The sequence below is a fragment of the Eptatretus burgeri genome, chromosome 6 (genome assembly GCF_056783735.1).
Source record: "Eptatretus burgeri isolate ZD-2024b chromosome 6, Ebu_testis_v1, whole genome shotgun sequence".
Taxonomy (NCBI): Eukaryota; Metazoa; Chordata; class Myxini; order Myxiniformes; family Myxinidae; genus Eptatretus; species Eptatretus burgeri.
In genome coordinates this window covers 26,588,807-26,613,775 of record NC_140966.1, presented here as the reverse complement: position 1 = coordinate 26,613,775, position 24,969 = coordinate 26,588,807, and the positions used below count along the sequence as shown (strand labels likewise).

Genomic DNA, 24,969 nt, shown 5'->3' with positions numbered 1-24,969 from the left:
CAATCTTTCGTGAGCTCTGACGCCTACCTTTTCACACCGACCCCGAACCACCACGGTGGGACTCGAACCCACGACCTTGGCGTTGTCAGCACCAAGACTGCAGACCGCTCAACAACGAACACAGACCGTGCCGCAATCGCCACCAGGACTGCAGACCACTCAACAACGACCACAGACCGTGCCACAATCGCCACCAGGACTGCAGACCGCTCAACAACGACCACAGACCGCGCTGCAATCGCCACGAACACTCCTGTCTGCCGTCCTCTCTTCTCTTTTTCTCTCTTGAGGTGGGAGGGGTTTCTTTTCTCGCCCCTCGCCTCCTGATTGGACGAGGGGTTGTCGGACGACTCGTGGTCAGCCTCCCGATTGGCTGGGCGCGAGTGTTGTGCTCGCACACTGCTCATTGGCTGGAGGAAACGGTCCATGCCCTTCCTTGGGGCGGAGCCTGGATCCGAAGTGACGGAGGCTCTGCCCATGCCCTCAGCCAAAAGCACGTGGGCAATGATGACTGGGTCGAGTGAGGGACGGTGGCGTTGTTGTTGTAAAAACCTAACTAAGAAACAACTCGTAGCGCACACACAAAATTCCCATTAGACAATAGGGGATGGATTCTAACGATAAACGCATACTTATTGAAATAACTGAACTAAAGGAACTCTGGCTGTCCGTGTGCACAAGGTTTCCAAATCAGTAACAATATTTCCTCAGCAACAATCTTTCACGAGCTCTGAAGCCCGCCCTTATATTTCCTCAGCAGCAATCTTCCGTGAGCTCTGACGCCCACCTTTTTTGAGAGCACACCGGTCGTCATGCTAACCGTGCACCAGTGGGCTGGGGTGAGCGTGGGGTGGGTTGGACCCGCAGAGATGCCCCGCAGATATAAAAAGACGTTCTGCAAGGAGAGACGTTCGGTGAGGAAAAGGCGAAAGAGGGACGTTCTGAAGCGAGAGAGACGTTCTGTGAGGAGATACCTTTTGAGAGTGAGGAAAAAGCAAAAGCGATACGTTCTGAAGAGAAATAGATATGTTCTGAAGAAGAAAGAGATACGTTCTGAGATAATAAAAAAGCGTGAACGAAAGAGGTACAAGAGAGAAGCGAGCAAGAAGCGGGTGTAGGTGCGCAAAAGAGGAGAAGGCAGCACGCGTGTGGGTGTCTGGCCGGCGCCAACAGCAAGGCGGTTTGTCCTGCCCAGAGCTTCGGCAAGCGAGCGTGTGGACTGGTGTTCAAGGCTGCCCCATGAGAGGCTGTACGACAAAGCTGGGTGCTGGTGACGGACGTGACACGCACGCACGCATTTCAGAACGTTTTCGCCTCACGGGCGACTTTCTGTTGAGCGAGACGATTCTTCCCCTCCCCTCCCCCTGAATGATCTGCTGGGTACCCTTGTCTGAAAGCAAGTCAACCCCCGTTAAGCTTCTCCTCTTTGTCTCTTTCCTGGCATTTTGATTGATTTTGCTTTGAAATTCATTTTTTATTTACCTCAGCAAATTAAAGGTTCTTTTTATTTATTTATTTCATTAATAATAAATTATTTGTCATTTCCAACCTGTCCGTGTTTGTCCTTTCCTTCTATTGGTCTAGCATTGTTCGAACCAAGATAGACTGGGAGGTAATTACCACAGATTTGACCAAAAAATCGTCGGAACGCACCAGCGATTAAAACGCTCGGCCGCCCTAATTAAAATCTAATCAGATAACATTGGTGCTTTGCCAAGGGCGCGCTCCCCGCTCAGGTAACCACGTGACCTCTAGTTAAACGGAATAATTAGACGGCGGACACTGGAACTCATGGTTGACTGGGTGGCATTCGTGGTTTTAAAACAACCCACCGTTCCATAACGTTAATTGTGAGCAGTGGCCCCAGGTTCGGCTCTACCGAGGACAACCGGGGATTAATCCCCCTGAGTGACAATCTGGTGTCTCGGTAACCATGAATGCAACAATATTATGCGCGCCTCGTTGAATAATTGCAGCAGGCCAGCAAAGACAATTGCCGAGAGTTGATCAAAAGTGTGCTCTTCCTACATGACAAGGAATCTGTGCGCAAGGCTCGTATTGCATAAACCTCCATTTGTGACTGCGACTCCAAGTCGCTAGATAAACACCTGCATAAGCTGGAGTGAGAGCTTGTGATGTTATCTGCATCGACATTTGAAGTCACAACAGCCAGATTCCCCAATAAAGAGTAAATGAGGAAAGCAAATGAGAGACATGGCTGAAGAAGCTGTATGTTTTACTGGGAGAGAGAACAAATGGGGTTTTAAAGACAAATGAAGCAAGTGCATTGACGTCAAAGGACATTATATTGAATTTGCAGGGCAAGAGTGAAAACAACTGTTTACTTGTGATACAATGTTCAAATAAGTGCACAACAAACTGGAGATTTTGTCTGAAAATAAAGGTGAAAAGGGAGATCCAACCAGTGGCTTTCGACTGAGATCAAGCATTGCACATTTGCAAAGCTTTAACATACCCTTTAGGAGAAGGTAAATAAACAAGGTAAGATAGCAAAAAACTGGAGGAGGGAATAAAAAGGATTGCACAGGTCTCATGATTATCTCACTGCAGTCGACAAAGTATGATGGGTGAGGCACAATAAAAGGTGAAGTCTTGAAATGAAATGAAATGAAATAAATAAATAAATAAATAAATAAATAAATACAGGGGACATTTCCCCCCCCCACCCCCAAAAATCGAAATTTTGGATCATGAAAATGGTGTTGCACAAGTAAGCTATGAAATACAAGGTTTCACAGCTCTTTCCGAAGTGGTTTTGAGGTGCAATCAAGGCATGGGAAAGAGATGAGGCGAGGTGTTCGAGAAGAGGTGAATATATGGCCCGTATAAAATTCACTGGAGGAAAAGGCTGACAAGTATACTGTGGGAAATGAAATAAAAGATGGGGTGGGGAACGCTAGCTCCCACACCCCATCCCCGTGGATCACCCGACCAGAGCCCAACTTTCGGAGAGAGAGCAGCCGATAATCACTTACTTGTCACTGTTTGCGAGACGACGATACTCCTTCACACTTTGGGCCTTCTTCTGGATGTTATACTGTGTAAACAGACCTGACTGGCCAGTTACCACTTGCTGGATGGGAGCAGGGATGACCAGATCATCAATATCATCATAAGTGCTCCGAGGTTTCCACTCCTTCGGTGGGATCACCTGGAAAATTCAAATAACAAATAAATAAACTTTTTTTTTTTAAACAAATATGTTTGTGATGACAGATAAAATTGTGTCAAAAAAAAAGAACATTCAAGTGATTACACAATTAGCAAAGTTGACATTTGAATCTAAAAGAGTTGGCTCGCATTCTGTCTAATATTATACTGGAGGACTCCTTTTATCTCTACCAATACAATCATTCCACAACCTGTCCTTTCACAGGTGTCTAATGATCACAACAAGCTGATCATGCTGATGCAATAAAACTACTCGCATAATTTTAAAAGGGTTTGTTGTGTGTGACTTGTATGTACTCCAGAACCACTGGATATAATTAATTGAAAACTTGTGGTTGTACTCAAAGTGTGCATGGGAAGGCTTTGGGTGGTTAAAATAATAATAAAAATAATAATAATAATAATAATAATAATAATAATAAAATCAGTCCCAGGAGTTCAAGGTGGGGGTGAGGATCCAAATTCCTCATGTAAATATGTAGGGCAGAGCACCAGCTCCCATGGGGAGGGGGTATTACAAGTCATCATGCTATTAGTAATTACCTTTGCCAAGCCAGCACGATGAGCCCCCTGTGATTCCATGTATGCCACAAAGCGAGGGAATTCCTTGAATTCCTCCATGGTAGGCCTAAAAACCATAATTTTGCAGCTTGGATTAGGCAGAGCTCCATGTTCAGCAGGAGCTGGGGAAGGTGCTGCAGATGTCATTGTTCTTAAAAATGCGATGCAAAGTTTTCCCCCTGCCACACACAACAAAATGCATGTCACAGTTTGGCAGTGAGACACATTAACCCTGCAAGGAAAAAGAACTGGTGACATTCACGATTCCATAAATGTGTAATCCAGAAAATACAAAAGCCAACAATGCAGAAAGAAAGTAAATTAAATACTGTTAATCGATTTCAGCATAAACAGTGATCACTGGCCAACGTGCCTCAAAAGATAATGCCGCCATCAAGTATAGAATTAAAATGCGCACGAGAGTGTAAGAGCGCCTCCGTTCCACTTTCTGAAACTCACATATGGAGATAACCAACAGCATGCGCACCAGCATGCCCTACATGTAAATTATTTGAACCAACAGTCTTCCAAAACTCACACAGCTTTCAAATATCTTTAAATCAGATCCCTCCAGCATCGATGTTGGACGGCTTCTTGCTTCTTGAGATGTTTGCGCAAGAGTATCAAGCACTCTGCACTGGACAAAAGTGCAGAAAACATACGAGCCTGGTGAACAAGAGGCTTTGTTTTGGTGGTTAGACAGCGATCCTGAAAAGCAGCTCATCTCAGAGCTCTGAAAGCTCTGGAAGCTTGGACGTACGGGATATACACTCTCCCAGATGAAGTAGTAGAACTCATGCACACACTCAATCATTAATTTTAATTTATTATATTTTGCACACAAATCTGAAAACGAACCTGTAGTTTCGCAGTACTTTGGCCCTGATTTCCTCCCGATCACACGTATGCAGAGACGAGTGAGATAAAAAAAAAAATTTGGCTCCCTGTCCAGCAGTCAAACAAAATTGAAAACTTTGCTCCATGCACAGTGATAAACGTTGCGGCAAAATGTTATCAAAATCAAATGCGTAGTTTCAGAGACGAAGTTAAAGTTATTTGTGGACAGACGGACTGACAACGTGCCATCCCATAAGCTCCCCGTAACTACGTTCCAGATGAGCTAAAAATAATTCCATACAGGAACCTGTTTTAGACGATGTCATAAAGGATACAAACAACAGGCATGGACAACTAATGTAATGTGTTAAATAAGGTGGTGTAAAAGACGCTGAATCAACGGCAGTAAAATTCCAGGGAAAAAAATTCGATAACCTTTTAAATCTTTATTTTATTTCAATCAAATTATATACTTGAACACTGGAGAATACAAATTGCCTTCTTGGCACTTTCAAAACCCTTCCGATTTGGCAGTGCTTGGACAAAATATTATGGCATTTTACGTCATCACAACCAATTAAATTTTCCGCTCACAGACGCCACCTACGAACTCTCGAGTATATATGGAGATGCATTCCAGACAGTTATTTCTTACACGAGTGATTTATGAGGGCCTCATTGGGGTATCGGTACAAGCACTAACAATAATAATACAGATGGTAAACAGTGTTTTATAAATAAAAATAATCTACTTTCATTATAATGACATTTGTAACTATTAACAAAAACAAAATATTTACAAACATCAATAAAAAGAATAATTTCCATCGCTCCGACTCGTCTAATATTCCTCCAACATGGCAGCGGTGGGAGGAGGCTCATCTTGTTGCAAAACAAAGGTGGAGTAAAAGGCACTGATTGGCTCAGAGCGTGTGCAATGTGCAAACAGTACACACAATGGGGTGGAGGTGTTTACTCGGGGAGCGCTGCATGTCATGGATTTTCTTTTAAAAACATAATTTTTAGTAAAATTTTCTGCAGGGCAAACACCTCTAACGAATCAGCGTTCTACTGGGCAGCATTAAGAAAGGTATTACTGTATATCTATACTTCCTTTCCACTCCAAACAGCATGTACAAGGTCACAGATGTAATTGAGGAACTCATTAGGGGGCATACAGCTCTCAACATCACTGGCAGGATACCCGATCTTCCGCATGCTTTTCCATTTCTGAACCAGTTTAGAGGCACAAATGTCTCCAACGTGGATGGGGGTTCTTCCAGTCGTGTTCTCATATACCTGTCTCACTTTGTCAATCCCAACCGTGCTAAAAGTACTCCAAAAATTCAACGCTTTGAAAACGTCTTCTCCATCTCTCTTGCTGAGCCTGTCTAGAGGTGCAGTGGACTCTGGCTTAATCCTTAATAGTAACACCCCTTGTTGGAATCAGTCCCTTCCTTCCAAGCTGTATGTCTTGGCTGCACCACCAAACCTTCTCCCCACAAAAATCTCTCATTGTACTTCCTTCACTTTGTCTTGGAACTAGGTGTTTTTTGCCTTGCTCAGTGCCAGCTTAACCTACCAACATGCCTAAGAAAAAAATTAAAAATTAAAATAATAACTTTCTACGATAAGCTTCATGACCAGAGGAGCACCACTGAGTACAAGGTGTTCCTTTGCTGAAAAGAAAAAAAAGTTCCAAGGTGGCATAACGTTCCCTGAATGAGTCAGGATGTCTCCTTTCCTTATAGGCCAAGCTCCGCTCTGTGGCTTCCATCAATGCTGATCTCATAGCAGTCCACTTCTCCTCCCAGGCCAGGCAATAAAGTCCCGAGGTTGGACAAAAATGTTAACAAAGCAATTTTACCTGAAATGGGGTCTTTGGAGGTATCTCTAACCACACAAAAAGTCCACTCGAATCCATCCATGGCAAACACCCGTTTTCACTGAAAATCCAAGATGGCCACCGCCACGGAGCGTAAAATATTGAAATAGGCATAACCTTGCTGGAAATCAACATAGAAACAAAAATAGTGTCTAATCCTACTATTTTGAGGTACTCTTCCATTTAAAGTTACTTTGGAGGAGATTGGAAGATGTATTCACAATGAAATCCTCTAAAAATCCAAATTTTGGCCTAAAATTAGCCCTAAATGAGCTAAATTAATTGTCTGAACAACCGGCTACAATCTTTAACATATGTATGCAAACACCAATTTATTTTATACACATATTTGATTATTTTATAGACATTATATACACATATAGTAAACACACCTTAATTTATGGATAGTCCCAGTTCATCATCATCGTTTTCCACCTCATTTTCTTCAATGTCCACAGGGGGACCGTTCAAACAGGTAATGCCCTTGCATTGACCACAAGATGGAGTGCAATTGGGCCCATTTTTACAGCATGTACACGGTCTTGTGTTGCAATTTCCAGCACAATTGCATCACATTATGTTAAGTAGTCGATCAGGTGCCGGCGGCTGAGACATTTTGATGGGATACAAGCCAGAAGGAGAAGTCGTCCAGCCCCATTTTCTGCAGGAAGATCATTACCACACCATGCCTGAACCTGATGGTATGCGCGATGACTATGGAAAATGGCTGCATCAGATGTTGGCGGAAGCTTCTCTGGCGACACATACTGCGTGGCAGTAGCCACTTTCTGCTGAAACTTGTCTACTCTTGCCGAGTCAAGGGTCAGAGATGTTGTGCAGCCATAGATGATCAACAAGGCATCTTCTCCAGCTCTTTCTATTTCTGCTTTAGATGAAGATGGAGACATGAATATTGAACTACACCGCTCTAGTTCTGCATATTTCTTGAGTACTGAAACTTTGCCAATCCCATAAGGTCTAGACGTAGCATCACACCCACTGAAAGTGTGCAGAAAGAGCAGGGTGCCAGAGAGTAATGGGTCAAGCTTCTTTGCCAAAGTTGTCATACACACTGTTTGTTTGGACGTCACCATGTACAAGTCTTTGTCAGCAATATTGGCATGTTGCGTTCGCAGCCGGAACACATCAGAATCCTCGGCGACGACAGCTGTTGGCTTCTCTTTGGCATGAAGACATGCTGACATACATATCTTGTAGTCAGCATCACCTGTTGCATGTTCAATGGTGATATCCGCTTTGGTCATTTGCTCTGCAAGTAGATTGATGAATGCTTGCTTGTTGGAGGGATTGGCAAGAAAGCTCTTCTTGGTCATGGTTGCATGCACTTCTGGTGAAACCAAAACTGTAGCACCTATATCATTCCCCATCCTGCGACAATGTGCTTCATCCTTGTGCTAGATCCATGATACCCATCAAACACAACCAAAGCATGACGGTAGGATTGCTTGATGTGTCGGCCGTACATTTCACAGATCTCTGAGTAGCTGGCATTTTTAGGCCATGAGAATTTATGAAGCAGGCTACCACCATCAATGATGTACTGCATACTCATGTCACAGGACTTTTCACTAATGCTCTCTGGAACAAGCTTGAGGAGGTGGTGAATGATTTCCGATTTAGCCCCAATCCTCATGCACACATGGTTGTTAAAGAGAGATGGTGGGAAAGAGCACATCTCATATCGGAAGAGATCTGGAAGTGGTAATGGTTGTTTCAGGGATAGAGATAGATTGGGGATAGAGGGGGTATAATATATAATATATTATGTCACCATTGAAACCTGAAAGAAGAAGATGCTGAGAGAGATGCTGTGAATCCATCTCAATTTGTTCACCAGAAGATGTTAGCTAATGCCAGGGTCTTAACTTGATTCTTCTGAGAAAACTTGTCTTCTGCGACAGATTGTCCGACCATGGAATCAAGGATCTTCTTTCCAACACTTTGAGCCTCATCTGCATTCACAGAATCATTTGCCACCAAGCCAATTGATAGACTTACAATTTTCAATGATGGTTTGTTGAATACGCCACGCTCAAGGAACACATGGAGAATCTTCTGTATATCACTCATGTCACGACGTATCCGGGCTGCTGCTATCTCACGATGTCCATCAGGTGTATCCATAGATAAACCAGCTATCGCGAAAATGGACTGGCTTATATTGGCACACACAGGTCTTGAGAGCAGGAAGAGAAGTCGAGTGCTGTCACTGAATCCACTCTCTTGGGTTAAAGCCGCCAGTTGATTTAATGCTGGCCATCAGAACTTGCTCTATGAAGAGGTCTGTGAAAATTCCTGACCACGCACCGTCACTTCTTCTGACTGGAAAGAGACCATTCATAAATGCCCTATATACATCTGGATGGGTTTGTTCCAGGTCAATCATTCTTGGGATGAACAAAGCCAAAGACTTCGTATCGTTGTCGTGACCGACAGCAGCAAGAAAAGGGTGCATTTCACGCAGTGACTGCAAATACAGAGGCCAGCAACCGATACGAGCAGAACGAATGAAGGACCTAAGAATGGATACCATATTTTGGTATTGTATCCACAATCTTGCAGTGCCATAGCTTTGCATTGATGCACGCCAATCTTCAAAAGCAGTGCGGATGTTGCTCAATGCATCGCTCTGTAGTGCATCATCCAGAGTCATGCTTCTGTCTTGTATGTCTTTGACAAGCTGAGAGACATTGTTGGGGCTGCTGGGGTGTTTGGAGTTTGAAGGTTGGTTTTCGCTGCTTGTCTCGTTGTGTTTCTATGTTGATTTTCAGCAAAGTTATACCTATTTCAATATTTTACACTCCGCGGAGGCGGCCATCTTGGATTTTCAGTGAAAACGGGCGTTTGCCATGGATGGATTCGAGTGGACTTTTTTGTGTGGTTAGAGATACCTCCAAATAACCCATTTCAGGTGAAATGGCTTTGTTAACATATTTGCCCAACCTCAGCATTTTTGGTGCTTCTTTAGTGGCCTATCCGTCGTGCTTGTGTGAGACGATGGCCAATGTTCTCTCAACCTGAAATGGTTGCTCCTGAAATCTCCACCATCACCACTTTCCGAGGTTGGTCTCCTCGTCGTCATGGTTGTCGCACAGCTTGTTCACATCACATCGTCCTCCCATTCGCTGAGAGCTTGGGTATAGCTTCCATGACCTTGTTATTCTGACTTCACGAGGCAGCAATTGATGGTCTGTATGACATTCTGCACCTCTCATCATGGATGCATCCAGAGATAACCTCCTATCTTTCTGTCGCACAATTGCATAGTCCATGCAGCATCCATACGCTAGATCTCGGATGCTGCCAGGTTCGAGTCTTGATGTTCCTTTTCGCAAACCAGGTGTAGCAAATTGTTATCTCATTTAGGGAAAGGAATGTCAGCTCTGACTGCCAGTATTGTTGGCTTCACCCATGGGGACCGGTACCAAGAATGAACACACACAAACACACACACACACACACACACACACACACACACACACACACACACACACACACACACACACACACACACACACACACACACACACACACACACACTCTTCGACTGTTCTTGACCCAATATCTGCAGCGAGATTGCCAAGAAGAACAGATGATATCTTTTGTGGGAACTCGTTCAGAACTTTTTGGAGGGCAACAAAGATTCAGTCTTTCTCCTTTCATTGGCACGATTGGTGCAGGAGAGCAAAGTAGGTTTATATTTACCTGTATACAATGTTGAGGCTCGTAGAGGTGCAAAAAGCCTCTACCCATGCCAAACTTGAGTTTCACAGGACGCAACCTCGAGCTTATTGCCTGCTCTTCATGAGCTCAAAGCAGAACCAAGCAGCACAACCACTACTGCCTCCCCCTTCTCCTCTAACCCAGGAGTTGGTTGCCCAGTCTGTAAATGGCAATGACAAACAACTTAGTTTATTGAAGTGCAGCAATCTTCTCAGTTATGGTATCTCCTGAGCTCTGTCACACCCAGGTCCACTCTTCTGTCTTCAGCCAATCTTGTCTCAGTTCCCAGACAAGCTGCCTCAACTCAGCCGATATATGTACGTGCTTGCCGATGCAAAAAAAATAATCATAATAATAGCACACCAAACATTATTGAATTGCAAAATAGAATTTTGCTTTGTTACTTTCACACTAGTACGTGCGTGGCCGTACGTGCAAAAAGAAAACTTTCAAAACACGTGCCAGAAACAAACACACAGGCCGTTCCTTCGCTCTCGTGTGCCCGGACGTGCATGGCCGAACATGCAAACCACCCCCCATCCCCCCCCAAAAATACTTTCAAACAACCACAGTCTGTTCCTTCGCTCTCGTAAACGACAACTGGATTGGGGCATTGTGTTCATCTATAAATGTGCATAAGAAATCGAGAAATTATTAGAATACAGTAAGTCATCACTATCCGGAAGTGGTGCGTGCCCGTACGGAATGTTCACATTCATTCCACGAATTATCGCTTGCATTGAAGTAACAACTGTTGTGATACTTACACACAGAGTTAATTAAAATCAAGTTTACCTCCCTGTCTTTGCTTGCCATGACAATCACTGCCACTCCTACGCCACGGTAACTAAGGCGCCCTTTCCCCATCGGCCATGCCTACGCAGCAACATGTCCTGTCATTGGTTTGGTAAATAAATGGCCACAGCAACGTGTCTTGTCATTGGTTTGGTAAATAAATGGCCATAACTTGGGAACCACTTGTCCGATTAATATCAAACCTTGAAAAGGCACATACTCAGGTCCCCAGCAATACACCTGGCAAGTTTAAATTAGATCGGACCAGTGGTTGTCGGGAAACAGCGGTCACAGACACACAGATTGCTGGAATTATAGATAGATTATACACATTATTATATTAATACACCAAGCCATATTTTGTGGACGCATCTCGTCCGAAACTGCCAAACGGAATGTCACCACTTTCAGCATGCGGGTGCTTTGTGGTCTAATGTACAGCATCAGCTGGGTGGGATGGCGCCAAACGGACATGTTTGGGAATTTTTGGCGATTATCTAATTTTTACATTCGTTTGCATGGCAACGTGTGGCGTCACCTCTGAGAGGCGTGATGACGTCGTGACATCATCGGGCATTCGCTGACATCATTACGTCCGTCGTCGACAGACCGTCACCGCTGAGAGGCGTAATGCCACTCCTAGAAAACAGTGTCTGTAATGTAAAACCCTCTTCTGCACATGCTGACACCATTTCTTTGGGTGTATGTTTGTGTGGGTGCGTGTGCCTGTATGTGTGGGTGCGTGTGCCTGTATGTGTGGGTGCGTGTGCCTGTATGTGTGGGTGCGTGTGCCTGTATGTGTGGGTGCGTGTGCCTGTATGTGTGGGTGCGTGTGCCTGTATGTGTGGGTGCGTGTGCCTGTATGTGTGGGTGCGTGTGCCTGTATGTGTGGGTGCGTGTGCCTGTATGTGTGGGTGCGTGTGCCTGTATGTGTGGGTGCGTGTGCCTGTATGTGTGGGTGCGTGTGCCTGTATGTGTGGGTGCGTGTGCCTGTATGTGTGGGTGCGTGTGCCTGTATGTGTGGGTGCGTGTGCCTGTATGTGTGGGTGCGTGTGCCTGTATGTGTGGGTGCGTGTGCCTGTATGTGTGGGTGCGTGTGCCTGTCCGTGGGTGCGTGTGCCTGTCCGTGGGTGCGTGTGCCTGTCCGTGGGTGCGTGTGCCTGTCCGTGGGTGCGTGTGCCTGTCCGTGGGTGCGTGTGCCTGTCCGTGGGTGCGTGTGCCTGTCTGTGGGTGCGTGTGCCTGTCTGTGGGTGCGTGTGTGTGCGTGTGTGTGTCTGTGAGTGCGTGTGGGTGTGTGTGTCTGCCTGTGGGTGCGCGCACTTGCGGGTGTGTGCGCGCGCCTGCCTGTGGGTGTGTGTGCGCGCCTGTCTGTGGGTGTGTGTGTGTGCGCCTGTGTCCCTGTCTGTGGGTGTGTGTCCCTGTCTGTGGGTGTGTGTGTGCACGTGCGCCTGTCTGTGGGTGCGTGTGTGTGCCTGTCTGTGGGTGTGTGTGTGTGTGTGCCTCTGTCTGTGGGTGTGTGTGTGTGCCTGTCTGTGGGTGTGTGTGTGTGCCTGTGACCGCTGTTTCTCGACAACCACTGGTCCGATCTAATTGAAACTTGCCAGATATATTGCTGGGGACCTGAGGATGTGCCTTTTCAAGGTTTGATATTAATCTGACAAGTTCTTCCTAAGTTATGGCCATTTATTTACCAACCAATGACAAGACACGTTGCTGCGGCCATTTATTTACCAACCAATGACAGGACACGTTGCTGCGAAGGCGTGGCCGATGGGGGAAGAGAACCTCAGCCGCGTTCGCCATTACGGGTTTTTTTTCTCTTCTCTTCTCTTTGTGTTTTTCCTTGCGAAAAGGCAAAATACGTTGGCGCTAATTGAATAATTGGCCATTAAAACTAATAATTTATCAAAACGTTGGCAGATCCAGCAGCCTCCGCATTCTTGCCCTGGACGAGGAAACAAAGAAGCGCCGTTTCCTCAGCAATGTTGTTTAGGAAGAGGTGCTAATAAGATAAAGGTGTGTCCATGGAGACAATTTTTATTATTATTTATTTATTAAAGAAAAATTGTTCTGAAAATAATTTATCAAAAAAAGTGCACAACTTTTTTTAGTTTCCAATTGTCAAAACGGTGTGGCCTTTGGAAGTGTTAAGGAATTCAGCTCTACTCAACATGCTTGCCAACGAAATGCATCTCAATTTGGTGGTATGCTTTGCAAACTATTTTTTTTTTAAACTATTTTCACACTAAAACAATTCGAACATGGAATACCTAATGACACTGTACTTTCAGGTCTCCGACAAATCCTACCCTGTTGCCTCACCATATAGCATAGGAGTGGCAATGGTCAATGGCTGCAAATGTCATGGCGAGCAAAGACGGAGGTAAACTTGATTTGAATTTGGATTTTAATTAACTCTGTGTGTGTAAGTTTCACAGCAGTTGTTACTTCAATGAAAGCGATAATTCGTGGAATGATGTGAACATTCCGTATGGGCACGCACTACTTCTGCATAGTGATGACTTACTGTATTCTAATAATTTCTCGATTTCTTATGCGCATTTATAGATAAACACAATGCCCCAATCCAGTCGTCGTTTACGAGAGCGAAGGAACGGCCTGTGTGGTTGTTTGAGTTTATTTTCCACGTACGGCCACGCACGTACGGACACGCGAGAGCGAAGGAAAGGCCTGTGTGGTTGTTTCTGGCACGTGGTTTGAAAGTTTTTTTTTTTTTGTATGTACGGCCACGCACGTACAGTCACGCATGTACGGGCACGCGAGAGCGAAGGAACAGCCTGTGTGTTTGTTTCTGGCAAGCGGTTTTAAAGTATATATATATATATATATATATATATTTTGTACGTGCGGCCATGCACATATGGGCACGTGAGAGCGAAGGAATAGCCTGTGTGGTTGTTGCTTCTGGCACGTGGTTTGAAAGTTATTATTTTTTTTTTATTTTTTTATTTTTTGGTTTGCACGTACGGCCACGCACTGGTAAAAATAAATTCTATAAATCCCATTGTGAACACCGGATATATCAACGTCCTAACGAACCCTCACTGTAGAAACTTCGCGCGGAGCGCTGGTTTGGCTGGTGATGCATTATTCCAGCAATGAATGAATGAGATGTCAAATCGAATTAACTTTATTTCACACAATAACGGCACTCTTAGATGCCGTGACGTCGTCGATATGACTCCGCCCACATTATGACCATCACCCGTACTTGTCCCAAGTTTGTTTTCTATCCCTTCAGCTGTTCTCAGGTATCTTTTTTTTTTTACATGACATGCCCTCTGACCTTTAACGTCGCAATCGAATCAGTTCATCTTTGCATCATAATATAATGTTGCGGTTCTAGGAACCCACCCCAAAGGAAATTTATTTATTATTATTATTGTTATTTATATGTTATTTCCACAATCCACAGTGTACGTCGAGTAGTCCCTTGTGTGGTAAGTTGAATGTAATACAATGCGTTAGCGAGGGCTGGAGAGGTTTTCCCCGGGAGTGAGGGGGGAGGGGGGGTTGGTAATCAACTTCTGTATAACCTTTGTGGCGCGCGCTGTGCGACACGAGCTCATTTGCATATCGCGCCAAAAATCCCATTTTAATATAAATCGCGCACCCAGAACCCAGCCATCCGTTACCAGTCTTCCAACATCATCTTCCTTCAAACAACCCCACAGAAAACACAATCTTTATCATTTATTGGTACACATTTTTATTCACACGTTAATTTATGTTACATTAACACGAACACGCCATTCATCATCGCGAGAAGATCCAAAAACGTCAACCCACTAACTACGACGTAGCCTTCACTAAAAAACGAACCAGGAGGAACTACCCACCTCATCTACGCCTCCCCATGGACGCCACCGAGGCTTGGAAACACGGTAGAGGTAACGCAGGAAACGAGAACGGCAATCGCCTCCATTTTATCCAAATTTCAGGACGAACAGGTGCGAATAATTGGCAGCGTCCTGTTGCTCAATAATCCCTCCGTTCGCTCCGACAAGCAATTACGAGCTTCCAGCGTTCGTCCCCACTCTTGTAACGCATCCCGAGGCCACGCCCATTGTGACGTATGCAACATTGACCCACATCGCCGTCGAGAACTTATAACTGTGCTGTATCACGTGATTGGGTTTTCGTATATCATGCCTCGCCCGCTAGGGGTGGCAGGGATGTACTTCCGGTCGCTCAATAAAGCGGAGTTGATGCTGGCGCGCTTGCTTCTCGTGTTCCACTGCACCTCGTACACTCCAGTTGGTGACGAGGATGGGATAAAAACGGACACATGCCCGTTTTCGTCAGAGACGACTTCGAAATGTTTTCGGAGCAATTGGGATGCTATTTCCACGCGAATGATGTGGTCGACGAGAGCAAACAGAAGTCGATCTTGCTCGCTTCGCTTTCGGCGGAGCATTATCGACTACTGAGTGATTTGGTGGCACCGGACAAGCCCCGTGATGACGGGCTGTCGTTTCAGGACATTGTGGAGAAGAGGAAAGCACACATGGCGCCAGAGAAGTCATTACAGCTCGCTCGATACCAGTTCGATCGCCTCTCGAAAGGGGCAGAGGAACGCGTCGCTGAGTTCGTGGCGCGGATTAAGCATTCTTCCGTGGCCTGCAAGTTCACGGACGTGTTTGGGATGCGGAGGTCTACACCTGCGCCGTGCGTGCCCGTATAAAGGCACCATGTGTTTGAATTGTCACAAGGTGGGTCATCTGAAGCGTGTGTGCCATGGGGTGCCGGCCACCGTTAGGGTCATGGACGGCGATGTGCGAGGCGACCCGGGGCAGAACCGGCGGCCATTGATGGGCCTGTTTTCAATTGGTCCAGCGGCGGCGCGCCCGATGACGGTGGAAGTCGAAGTGAACAAAACGCCGATCACGTTCCAGGTCGATACGGGAGCGGCTGTGTCGATCATCGGCGAACAGACCGCGCGTAGACTCAACGGCCTGAAGCTTATCAGGTCAAACCTCACGCTGTTCACGTATACCCGCGAGAAGATAATGCCAGTCGGGATGGCAGACGTGTCTGTGCGGTACCAAGACCAGGTCGCCACGCTTCGGGTGTACGTCGTGCAGGGGAGGGACCGTCTCTCCTCGGCCGAGATTGGCTGGCCCGCATCAGGCTAGACTGGGCTGCAGTTCACCTTGTGTAACTGACCACAGTGTGACGATCGCCTACCCAGAGACTGGTTTTCTGAGGCAGAATCCCGAGGATGGTTACAGTAGCTGCGCGACCATTCACCTTCCTAAACCCAGACACGGCAGTGTGGGCGGGCCTTACCAGAGTCTGGCCGAAATTCTGCCCAGAAAGGTGGACCACATGAAGGCTCGGTCCAATCGGGACGGACAATGACGTCGGCTTTGCCATGGCTCCACCCGGAACTCTGTGATCTATAAAGCACGGGACAATCCTCAGAGTTGAGTTGGATGCGAGTGGTTTTTGAGTGAGGAAGAAGGAAGGTTGTTGTGGATTTGAAAGGTCAAAGTGGTTGGTTTTGAAAGGGAGAAGTCTGGGTTGGTTGGATGCAAAGGTGTCCCGCTGCTTGGTTCTGCCCACGTCTCGCCTCAACGGCCCGACTACGGTTCCCGTCCGCAGGACCTCGACCAAGCCTCTGTCTGGTCCTGCTACTGCTGATCCCCACCTTTGACTCTGCTCTTCTCCTTTTCGAGCTCCTGCTGCAGACATGATTGCCACACATGCAGTTGTAGACCGAACTGCACAGCTTTTGTCGGGTGCCGCACTACGGAGCATCCCTTTCCCCAGATTGCTCAGGTACCCTAAACTGTGACCTCAACTCCCTCCCACCCCGGCTGCAGAAGACCTTTTTCTTTTCATTGGGTTTATTTTGTCCAAGTGTGTGTCAGAGTGTGTTGGCGCCTGTCCGTTAGATAAGCCTGCTTAAGATCTTTATTGTTGTTATTATTGCTTTTATTAGTCTCGCGTTAAGTTTGCACTGTTTGCTTTTATAAGTTGCTTGCATAATTGTCACACCACACCTCTCTCATAATTCCCCTGCGTAACACACCAATAAACCTTTTTCCTGTGCCACATGCTTTTCCTCGCCTATTGTAAATAAATAATTGCAGAAATGCGGCCCCGCGAGGAGGAGTGATGCAAGCGACATTTTTTTTAAAACGTCAGAAATCCTAGTCAAAGTTTGCACAACTTCAAACGCTGTAATTTTGTTATAGATATAAACATCATTTAAAAACCACAAGAATCCTTGTTTCAAGCCGAAGCTGATCATATAATGAGGAGTGGGGGGGGAGGGGGGAGGGGGACAGTAGGGTACGAAATTTTACATTATAAACGGGTGGTTTACATATTAACCAAAGCACTATTTTCCATGATTGTAGTGAAGTACAATACCAAAAACCTATTATTACTGGTCATGGAAGGTTAACTATGTGTTATGGTAGTGCCAAAACTACTTATAGTTACGAGAAGAATGGTAATAATGGTCACGCTGCACCACGCCACCTCCCACCAAGGAAGATTGCCTCGGGCGCTTACATTCCTCCTCGAAATAGCATCCAGCCAGACTCGGCTGGCGAGACAGCGCTTGTGAAAGTTTTTCGCAAGACTTTCAGCCCTATTTCGGGTGGAGTTTTGATGTAAGGGACGTGCTCGGATGATAGGGAAAGGGTTAAAATAGTGCTATATGGCATTAACTCCAAAATGGCCGATGTGTCGCTTACATCACTCCTCCTCGCGGCACCGCAAATGTTCCCAGCTCGCCTTAGTCTTTTCCTCCATTGGTCCAGCATGGTTCGGATTCAAGTTTAGCCGGGTCTTTATTCCCGATAATCCGTTCCTTCAAACCGGTACGTCTTTGGCAGTGCCGCTCGACTGCATCCGATCCGGAAAGGTAGTTGGTCGAGTGATCCGGTTCGGGCAAGGCGTATCGAGAGCATGGTTCCCCGGGAGTTGAAACAGTGCGGTTAATTAGGTAACTTGGTTCTAGACAGGAGGACCCTATGCCACGTGGTTGAAGTATTGGCGTCCACAGTCGGTTAAGCAACCCGCCGCGTCACGGAATTATCCGTGAGCGACGGCCTACAATTCCGGGGAGTCTGGTGGGAATTGACGTAGTTTCCCCCACCGAGCAGTCGTTCTCTCCGCCAGACCCCGGCCCGCAAATATGTTTATATATATATATATATATATATATATATATATATATATATATATATATATATATATATATATATATATATATATATATATATATATATATATATATATATATATCTTTCACTCTTTGTCATACATTTTGAATTGCATTCGCCCTCGAGTCATTCATTTTTACCCTTCCGTACATTCCCATCCCCACATGACCCTGCATTTCACATTTCACCATTGGTTTTTGCTGTAAATAAACCCCCTTTTTGTTGAACTTCATTTCCGATCCTTGTGCGTTCGTTTTTTTTCCCCTCCCGTTTGTCCAGCGCTGTTCACAAATATGTTAATCTGAGAGATTATAATTCCCCACGTAATTGGCTCATTCAAGTCCAGTTTGCACCAGCAGTTGTGCTCAGCCACCAAAATTAAGATAAGCATGATGCATAACCGGGGGCACGTCCCCTGGTCAGGAGGCCTGTGACCTGCAGTTAAGCGGCAATTAGACTGAGGACACTGGACATGTGGTTGACCAAATAGTGTTCATGGTTGCTAGCAACCATGACACAAAGTTATTTGTGCCCAGTGGCCTCAGGACCAGGCGTTCGAGAGAGATCTGAGGGCTTCCCCTTGTGGCAAACCCCGTATCTGAAACTAATTATATCTATGTATATTGTATATAAACACTTGTATCAAGTTTGGTCAAAATCCCATCATTGATTCACAATTAGCTCGGTAACAATTTATACCTCATTGAACCTTTGACCTCTTGACCCCACAATTTAATCGGTTCATCTCTGCATCATTATACATACGTGGACCAAGTTTGACTTGGATCCCCTTCAACCGTTCAAGTTATCGCGGTCACAAAACCCGGGCGGACAACCTGAAAACAATATCAATGGCGACTTCCTTGGCAGAGCCATAAAAAGTCACTGCCACTTCAAAGTGCAAGCAAGAATCATCATCATTCACTTCGATGATAATCAATCGTACTCATCGTATCAGTGAAAGGAAACAACAGTGCAGATGACCGTGGCCCCCATCTCACAGTCAATCAGTAAGGAAGAACAATTTCTCTGATCAGATAGTGGCAACAAAATCTCGTGGACAAAAGAACACTTGAACGTAGAGCGGGAATTCCATTCAATGCAATTCAACCCGTGTCGCACCTATATAAACGTTCCACGTATGATCAAGGCAATTTGTGGCCCAAATGAACCAGGTGGCAGGTGTAGTTTGTCATGAAACCTAATCCAGAAGGCGTTTTGTCTCCATCCCCACCCCCCTTTTATCAGAAAGACAAGAGAAGGTGAGAGAGACCCCAATTATGCCACCTGATTAGGGATAAAAAGAAAGAGAGAAACTGCAACGCAAACAACCAGAATTAGGCGTCGCCATGCTTCACCTGACTATAAATCATCAACTATACCGACAAGAAATAAAAACCTTCAACTCTGAACCAAAGCAAGCAATATAACCAGGTCAAGGCGTTTCTTTCTTCGAGTCGGTACATGCAGTTGGTAAATGCCAACATCTGTTGTAAAGACTGAACAGATGCCACAGAATGCAAATAAACGAGTACAAACATCAATACTGAATGTGCCGCACCAGTTATATAATGCATGGAAGCAAAAAATAAAAAAAATTCTGGTATTAAAAAAAATTAAAATACCGATTCAGAGGGAAAGTGCAGTGTCATGGTCAAAGATCAGAATAAACTGCCACAAGTACTGCGTTTCACCCTTTCTGGGGAAAATCGAGGGCGAAAGGTAAAACCCTATTTTGACAAGTACAAGTGCATCATCCATTGTGCAGGAAAATGGCAACACGTGTTTCGACAAGGTCAATGCCGTGGCAAGGTGTTCCTCCGTAGGGCCAGAGGCTTGCCGGACCACGGGGACCAAGAAGGGAAGAAACCATGCACGAGGTGGATGCTCATGCCAAAGAGATGAATGATACACAGTTTCCCACCAAACTTGCATTGAAATTTACCAAAACTACATTTTCACATCTATGGGGGGAGAAAAGAAAAATAAATAAATAGACCTTGAACCAACCAATCAAACCATCAAATTATGAGTGGCACAACTTGTACACCACAACATCATAGGGTTAGCCTCACCCCAACCTCATTGGTTGTCTCACATACAAGTGCTGCCACATATAGTTTTTTTGGCTCAATTGGCAAGTTCCTGTTCGCCATTGTATTACTTCGGCATACTTGTTCTCTCATCACCTGTTCAGTTATCACACCAACATTTCTTAAACGGTAGGATTACACACAGATAGCTCGAAAATACAACACGTACACCTTGCTCTAAAATCGGAATAACTGTATATAATAACATGAAAAGTATGAAAAATAAAGACAAGCCGAAGAACAAAAGCGTGTTCTCTTACTAACATATGGCGAGTTACTGAATATTTAACAAATTGCAAAACACTGCATAAGGATCCAGGGGGGGGGGAGCATAACAGCTTGCTTGAAGTGGCATAAACATGGGATTATTTATTTATTTGTTCTAACATTAAGCCATGTACATGGGTCACCGATATACTGTGCGTTTCATCAGCAAGACAACCGATACAGCCTCCAACAGTCACATGGGTTGTTCAGCAAAACCATGGTATATATATATATATATATATATATATATATATATATATATATATATATATATATATATATATATATATATATATATATATATATATATATATATATCTCTCTTCTTTTTCTTTCGGCTGCTCCTGTTAGGAGTCGCCACAGTGGATCATCCGTTATGATCAGCATTATGATTTGGCACAGGTTTTATGCCGGATGCCCTTCCTGACGCAACCCTGGTCGCCTCTTACGACACAGGGATATGGTGCAACTATTCTAACCAGGGCATACACCAGGCCCAGTACACTGGTACTCATTTCGCCGACCTCGGAAGGATGACAGGCTGAATCAACCTCCTGGTGTATTAATTCAAGCGGCCAATGGGGCTTGAACTCAGGACCTTTTGGATCCCAAGCCGCTACCCTAACCACTACGCCAACACCAGGATATATATATATATATATATATATATATATATATATATATATATATATATATATATATATATATATATATATATATATATATATATATATATATATACATACACATATACATGACAGGATGGTGCAGAGCTCACGTTTCGATTCACAACCCCACGATAAACAGAGTGGTGCTTCGCAAGCACAGTATCGACATCACAAAGTGCATCGTCCCTCGGATGGTATGTCTACGAGCATTTGCTGGAGGACGTAAAATAAACCTGTGGTGTCTTTAGCAAAGAGTCGGCAGGTTATCACCAGCACCCTGAACAAATGCACAAAATTTCTGCCGCCATCAGTCGAACGTGAGGCCTGTCGAGCCGATTCGTGAAAAGCTTGGGCCAAAACATTCCACGGCCGATTCCATATGAAGGCGAGATCAATTGTGACCGTTATGTAGATAGTGGTAGTTTTAAGGAAGGATCATTAAACTACCTGCATCTTCAGTTTAGACTCGATCCAATTATTTTATTTACACGTCACATGGCAGGTGAAAAGGAAATGTAGTTTTATATTTATATACAATTCATCAACTACGTGAGATATTCAGGATGGACAAGACATGTTCTATACACACACACACACACACACACACACACACACACACACACACACACACACACACACACACACACACACACACACACACACACACACACACACTGGGGCTAGGCCACCAAACAAATAAACTAGACGGGCACTGGGTAGAGCACGTACCTCCACCAGGTGAACAGTTTATGTTTTTTTTTTATCCCACCGATTAGTCGGATCTGGATTTTGACAGGAAGCCAAATCTGATGGGCTTGTTCTTATCACCTGCCCAACTCATCTACCCAGTTTTAAAATGCAATATCATGCTACATATCCATTTTGGCCCCATCTCTCGGATCTAAAGCAAAATCGAATCAATTTGTCATGGTCACAAACCCAACCTGTTCACCACGTTTCGTCCAAATCCATTCACAACTTTTTGAGATACCCTCCAGACAGAGAGCAGTGAAAATATAACCTCCAGTGTGTGTGTGTGTGTGTGTGTGTGTGTGTGTGTGTGTGTGTGTGTGTGTGTGTGTGTGTGTGTGTGTGTGTGTGTGTGTGTGTGTGTTCAAAGCAATGAGGAAATAAATAAATAAAAACACTTGACATGCACAGACACAATCCCATTAACCGACGAACCAAAATCCCAAACGTCACACACAAACTTCCGACAAATTAAAATACAATGGGACATTAAAACAAAAATAAATCATCCGAAAGCAAAAAAAAAATAAAATAAAACGAAGAAGCAGCACATTGAAGAACGACACCAACACCGACCGTGTATCTGTTATCAAAGCAAAACGTCCGATAAAAGGCATTTATAATGTAATTAAATGAAAACCCGAATAATCGTTTAACAAAGCCATGCGAGCGACGAAAAAAAAAGGGTGTACGACATGGAACCAGAACAGGGCTCGGGTACAAAGTGAATTGGGAGCGAATACATGAAACACGATGTAAAAGTATTACTTACAAAATCAAAACCACGAGGCTACTAAACAAGTACGACGAGCACCACGACGACAACAACAACCAGGGTGCAGAGGAAAAGCGAGACGACGCGGCACCGTCTGGTGGCAGCAGCTGAAGTGAGGCCCAGGTCGAGGCCCAGCTGATGAGCCAAGACACGAAGTCCAGGTGTGACGCCAACCCACCTCCTGGGAACCAGCGGCACAAACCGAGCTCCCCCTGGGCCCCTTCGCTCCCACCCTCAGCGTCACGACGACCACTACTACTACTACTAATATTATATCATCAAATTGTCCGGGGAAATCTTTTCCCTCTAATCGTCAGGAAAAAAGCGCCTCGAATCTAGGCCTTTAATACTACATCCGCTTTTGCACCCACCCCCACCCCATTTCGTTGTTGTACCTGCACGTCGAGCGTCATGGTCTCCACCACTCGCGGATTCAAAATCACCAATGACGGAACCACCACGATAATGTTGAGGAAAATGTACGTTTTCTCCCACTTACAACAACAGGAAAATGCCAATGACGAGATGGAAACTGCTGAGAGACCTTTTAGAAACCACCCCCTGAGAAACCGAGTTATTTGTTTGTTTGTTTGTTATCCTTTGGCTCTCACTTACGTGAAACTTCGCAACGTGCTTTGGAAAGACGGAGATTAACATGTGTTGACGTGCGAGGCCGTCGGAGAAGCAATAGTCGACGACCGAACGAAATGGATTCGATGGTGTATATGTTCGAAGCAAAAGCTTCCGCGAGTAAATCTCCTCAGAGATTCGATAGAAAACAAATTGTTTTGCGTAAAAAAAAAAAATGTCCGTGAGGCGATGAAACGGGATTTTCGTTACGAATGTTTGTTGTGAAAAGAATTTTTTTTTTTTTAATCTGCTCGCTCGTGCGGATTACGTGTTCGTGAGGAACGAGCTAATGGCGGATTTCAGATCTACGAGAATCGACACGTCGCGCAATTGAACATTTATTTATTTATTTATTTTTTGCTCTCCTAATTAAAAACGACGTGTGAGGACCTCTTGATGGACTCCATTTTATTTTTATTTTTCATTATTTTACAAAATCATCACCTCACGAGTGATTAATGCTCTTTAAATAATTTGTTCAAATATTTCCCCTCACAAAGAACTTCGACGAAGAAGGACCGTTCGGCCCGTCAAAGCTTGTCGTTATAATTGCGCAACATGTGGTTCTTTGTCCTTGTCTATTGTTTATTAAATGCTGAGCGTCAAACAAGAAAGTATTTTTCAGTCTTTGGTTCGACTCCGCTGGGGGTTCGAACCACGGACGCTCGAACATGTCATGACGCCACCGAGTCTGGCTTCGTGAACCCTTTTTGTCATCAAATTCTCAACAAACCCCGATTATGAGCATATGGAGAGGAATAGTTAATAATGGGGTCAAAATGTCACAGGGAAAAGTCACCGAGTGCAAATAGGCCTTGTTACGTTAACCCGTCCACCGCTGCACAGCACGAGACAGCCGGGTTTTTTTTAATCGTGTGTGTGTGTGTGTGTGTGTGTGTGTGTGTGTGTGTGTGTGTGTGTGTGTGTGTGTGTGTGTGTGTGTGTGTGTGTGTGTGTGTGTGTGTGTGTGTGTGTCTGTGTGTGTGTGTGTGTGTGTGTGTGTGTGTGTGTGTGTCTGTGTGTGTGTCTGTGTGTGTCTGTCTGTCTGTCCGTGCATTTCATAACTTACCATTTCAGCTTTTGGCATCAAATGTTCAACAAATCGTTAATGATAATGTTGAAGATTGATTAACAAAATTGAAAATGAAAGTCTGAAGACTATGATGGTTCACAAGCGGTATTTGACGATGTAGATTGTTTCAGAAGTCAAGGATGAGACAATGTGATAATTTTTGACCAAGTTATAATTAATTATAGTGGCCTTCAATCAACAGCTGCAAAACGTCGAGAACCCGGTTTCGTTCAACAACTTTTAAAATTTGACCTTTGCATAACCTTTAAAGGTCACAAAACAATGTTGTGGACATTAAAATAAGGAAACAGGATACGTGCTATAGCTTATTGGAGATAGTTCGTTGAAGAAGGTCGAAAACCCGGTTCGATTCCCACAACTTTGAAAATTTGACCTTTGTGAACTTTAAAGGTCAAAGGTCAAGGATTATGACCTTTGGTGCAAAACTTCCTCTGGAACATTCCAGGAACAATATAACGTCATATTGGCTATATGGAATTT

The 24,969-nt window shown here is 44.7% G+C and overlaps 1 protein-coding gene across 4 annotated transcripts in view; it reads right to left on the bottom strand.

Annotated features, from left to right (window-relative positions):
* The window catches only part of LOC147024428 (lysine-specific demethylase 4C-like), an 88,934-nt gene extending 65,398 nt beyond the window's left edge, over positions 1-23,536 (bottom strand). The window contains exons 1-3 of one of the 4 annotated variants that reach the window (XM_085884370.1): positions 23,382-23,536; positions 3,736-3,932; positions 2,997-3,172 (exon numbers count right to left, since the gene is read on the bottom strand). In XM_085884370.1, coding sequence (XP_085740496.1) covers positions 2,997-3,172; positions 3,736-3,900 — 341 coding nt within the window. In that variant the 5' untranslated portion in view covers positions 3,901-3,932; positions 23,382-23,536. Of the gene's footprint in view, positions 1-2,996; positions 3,173-3,735; positions 3,933-22,763; positions 23,129-23,161 lie in introns of those variants that run through there. The other 3 variants (XM_085884371.1, XM_085884369.1, XM_085884372.1) reach the window with 3 other exon arrangements.
* Between the last annotated feature and the right edge of the window lie 1,433 nt (positions 23,537-24,969).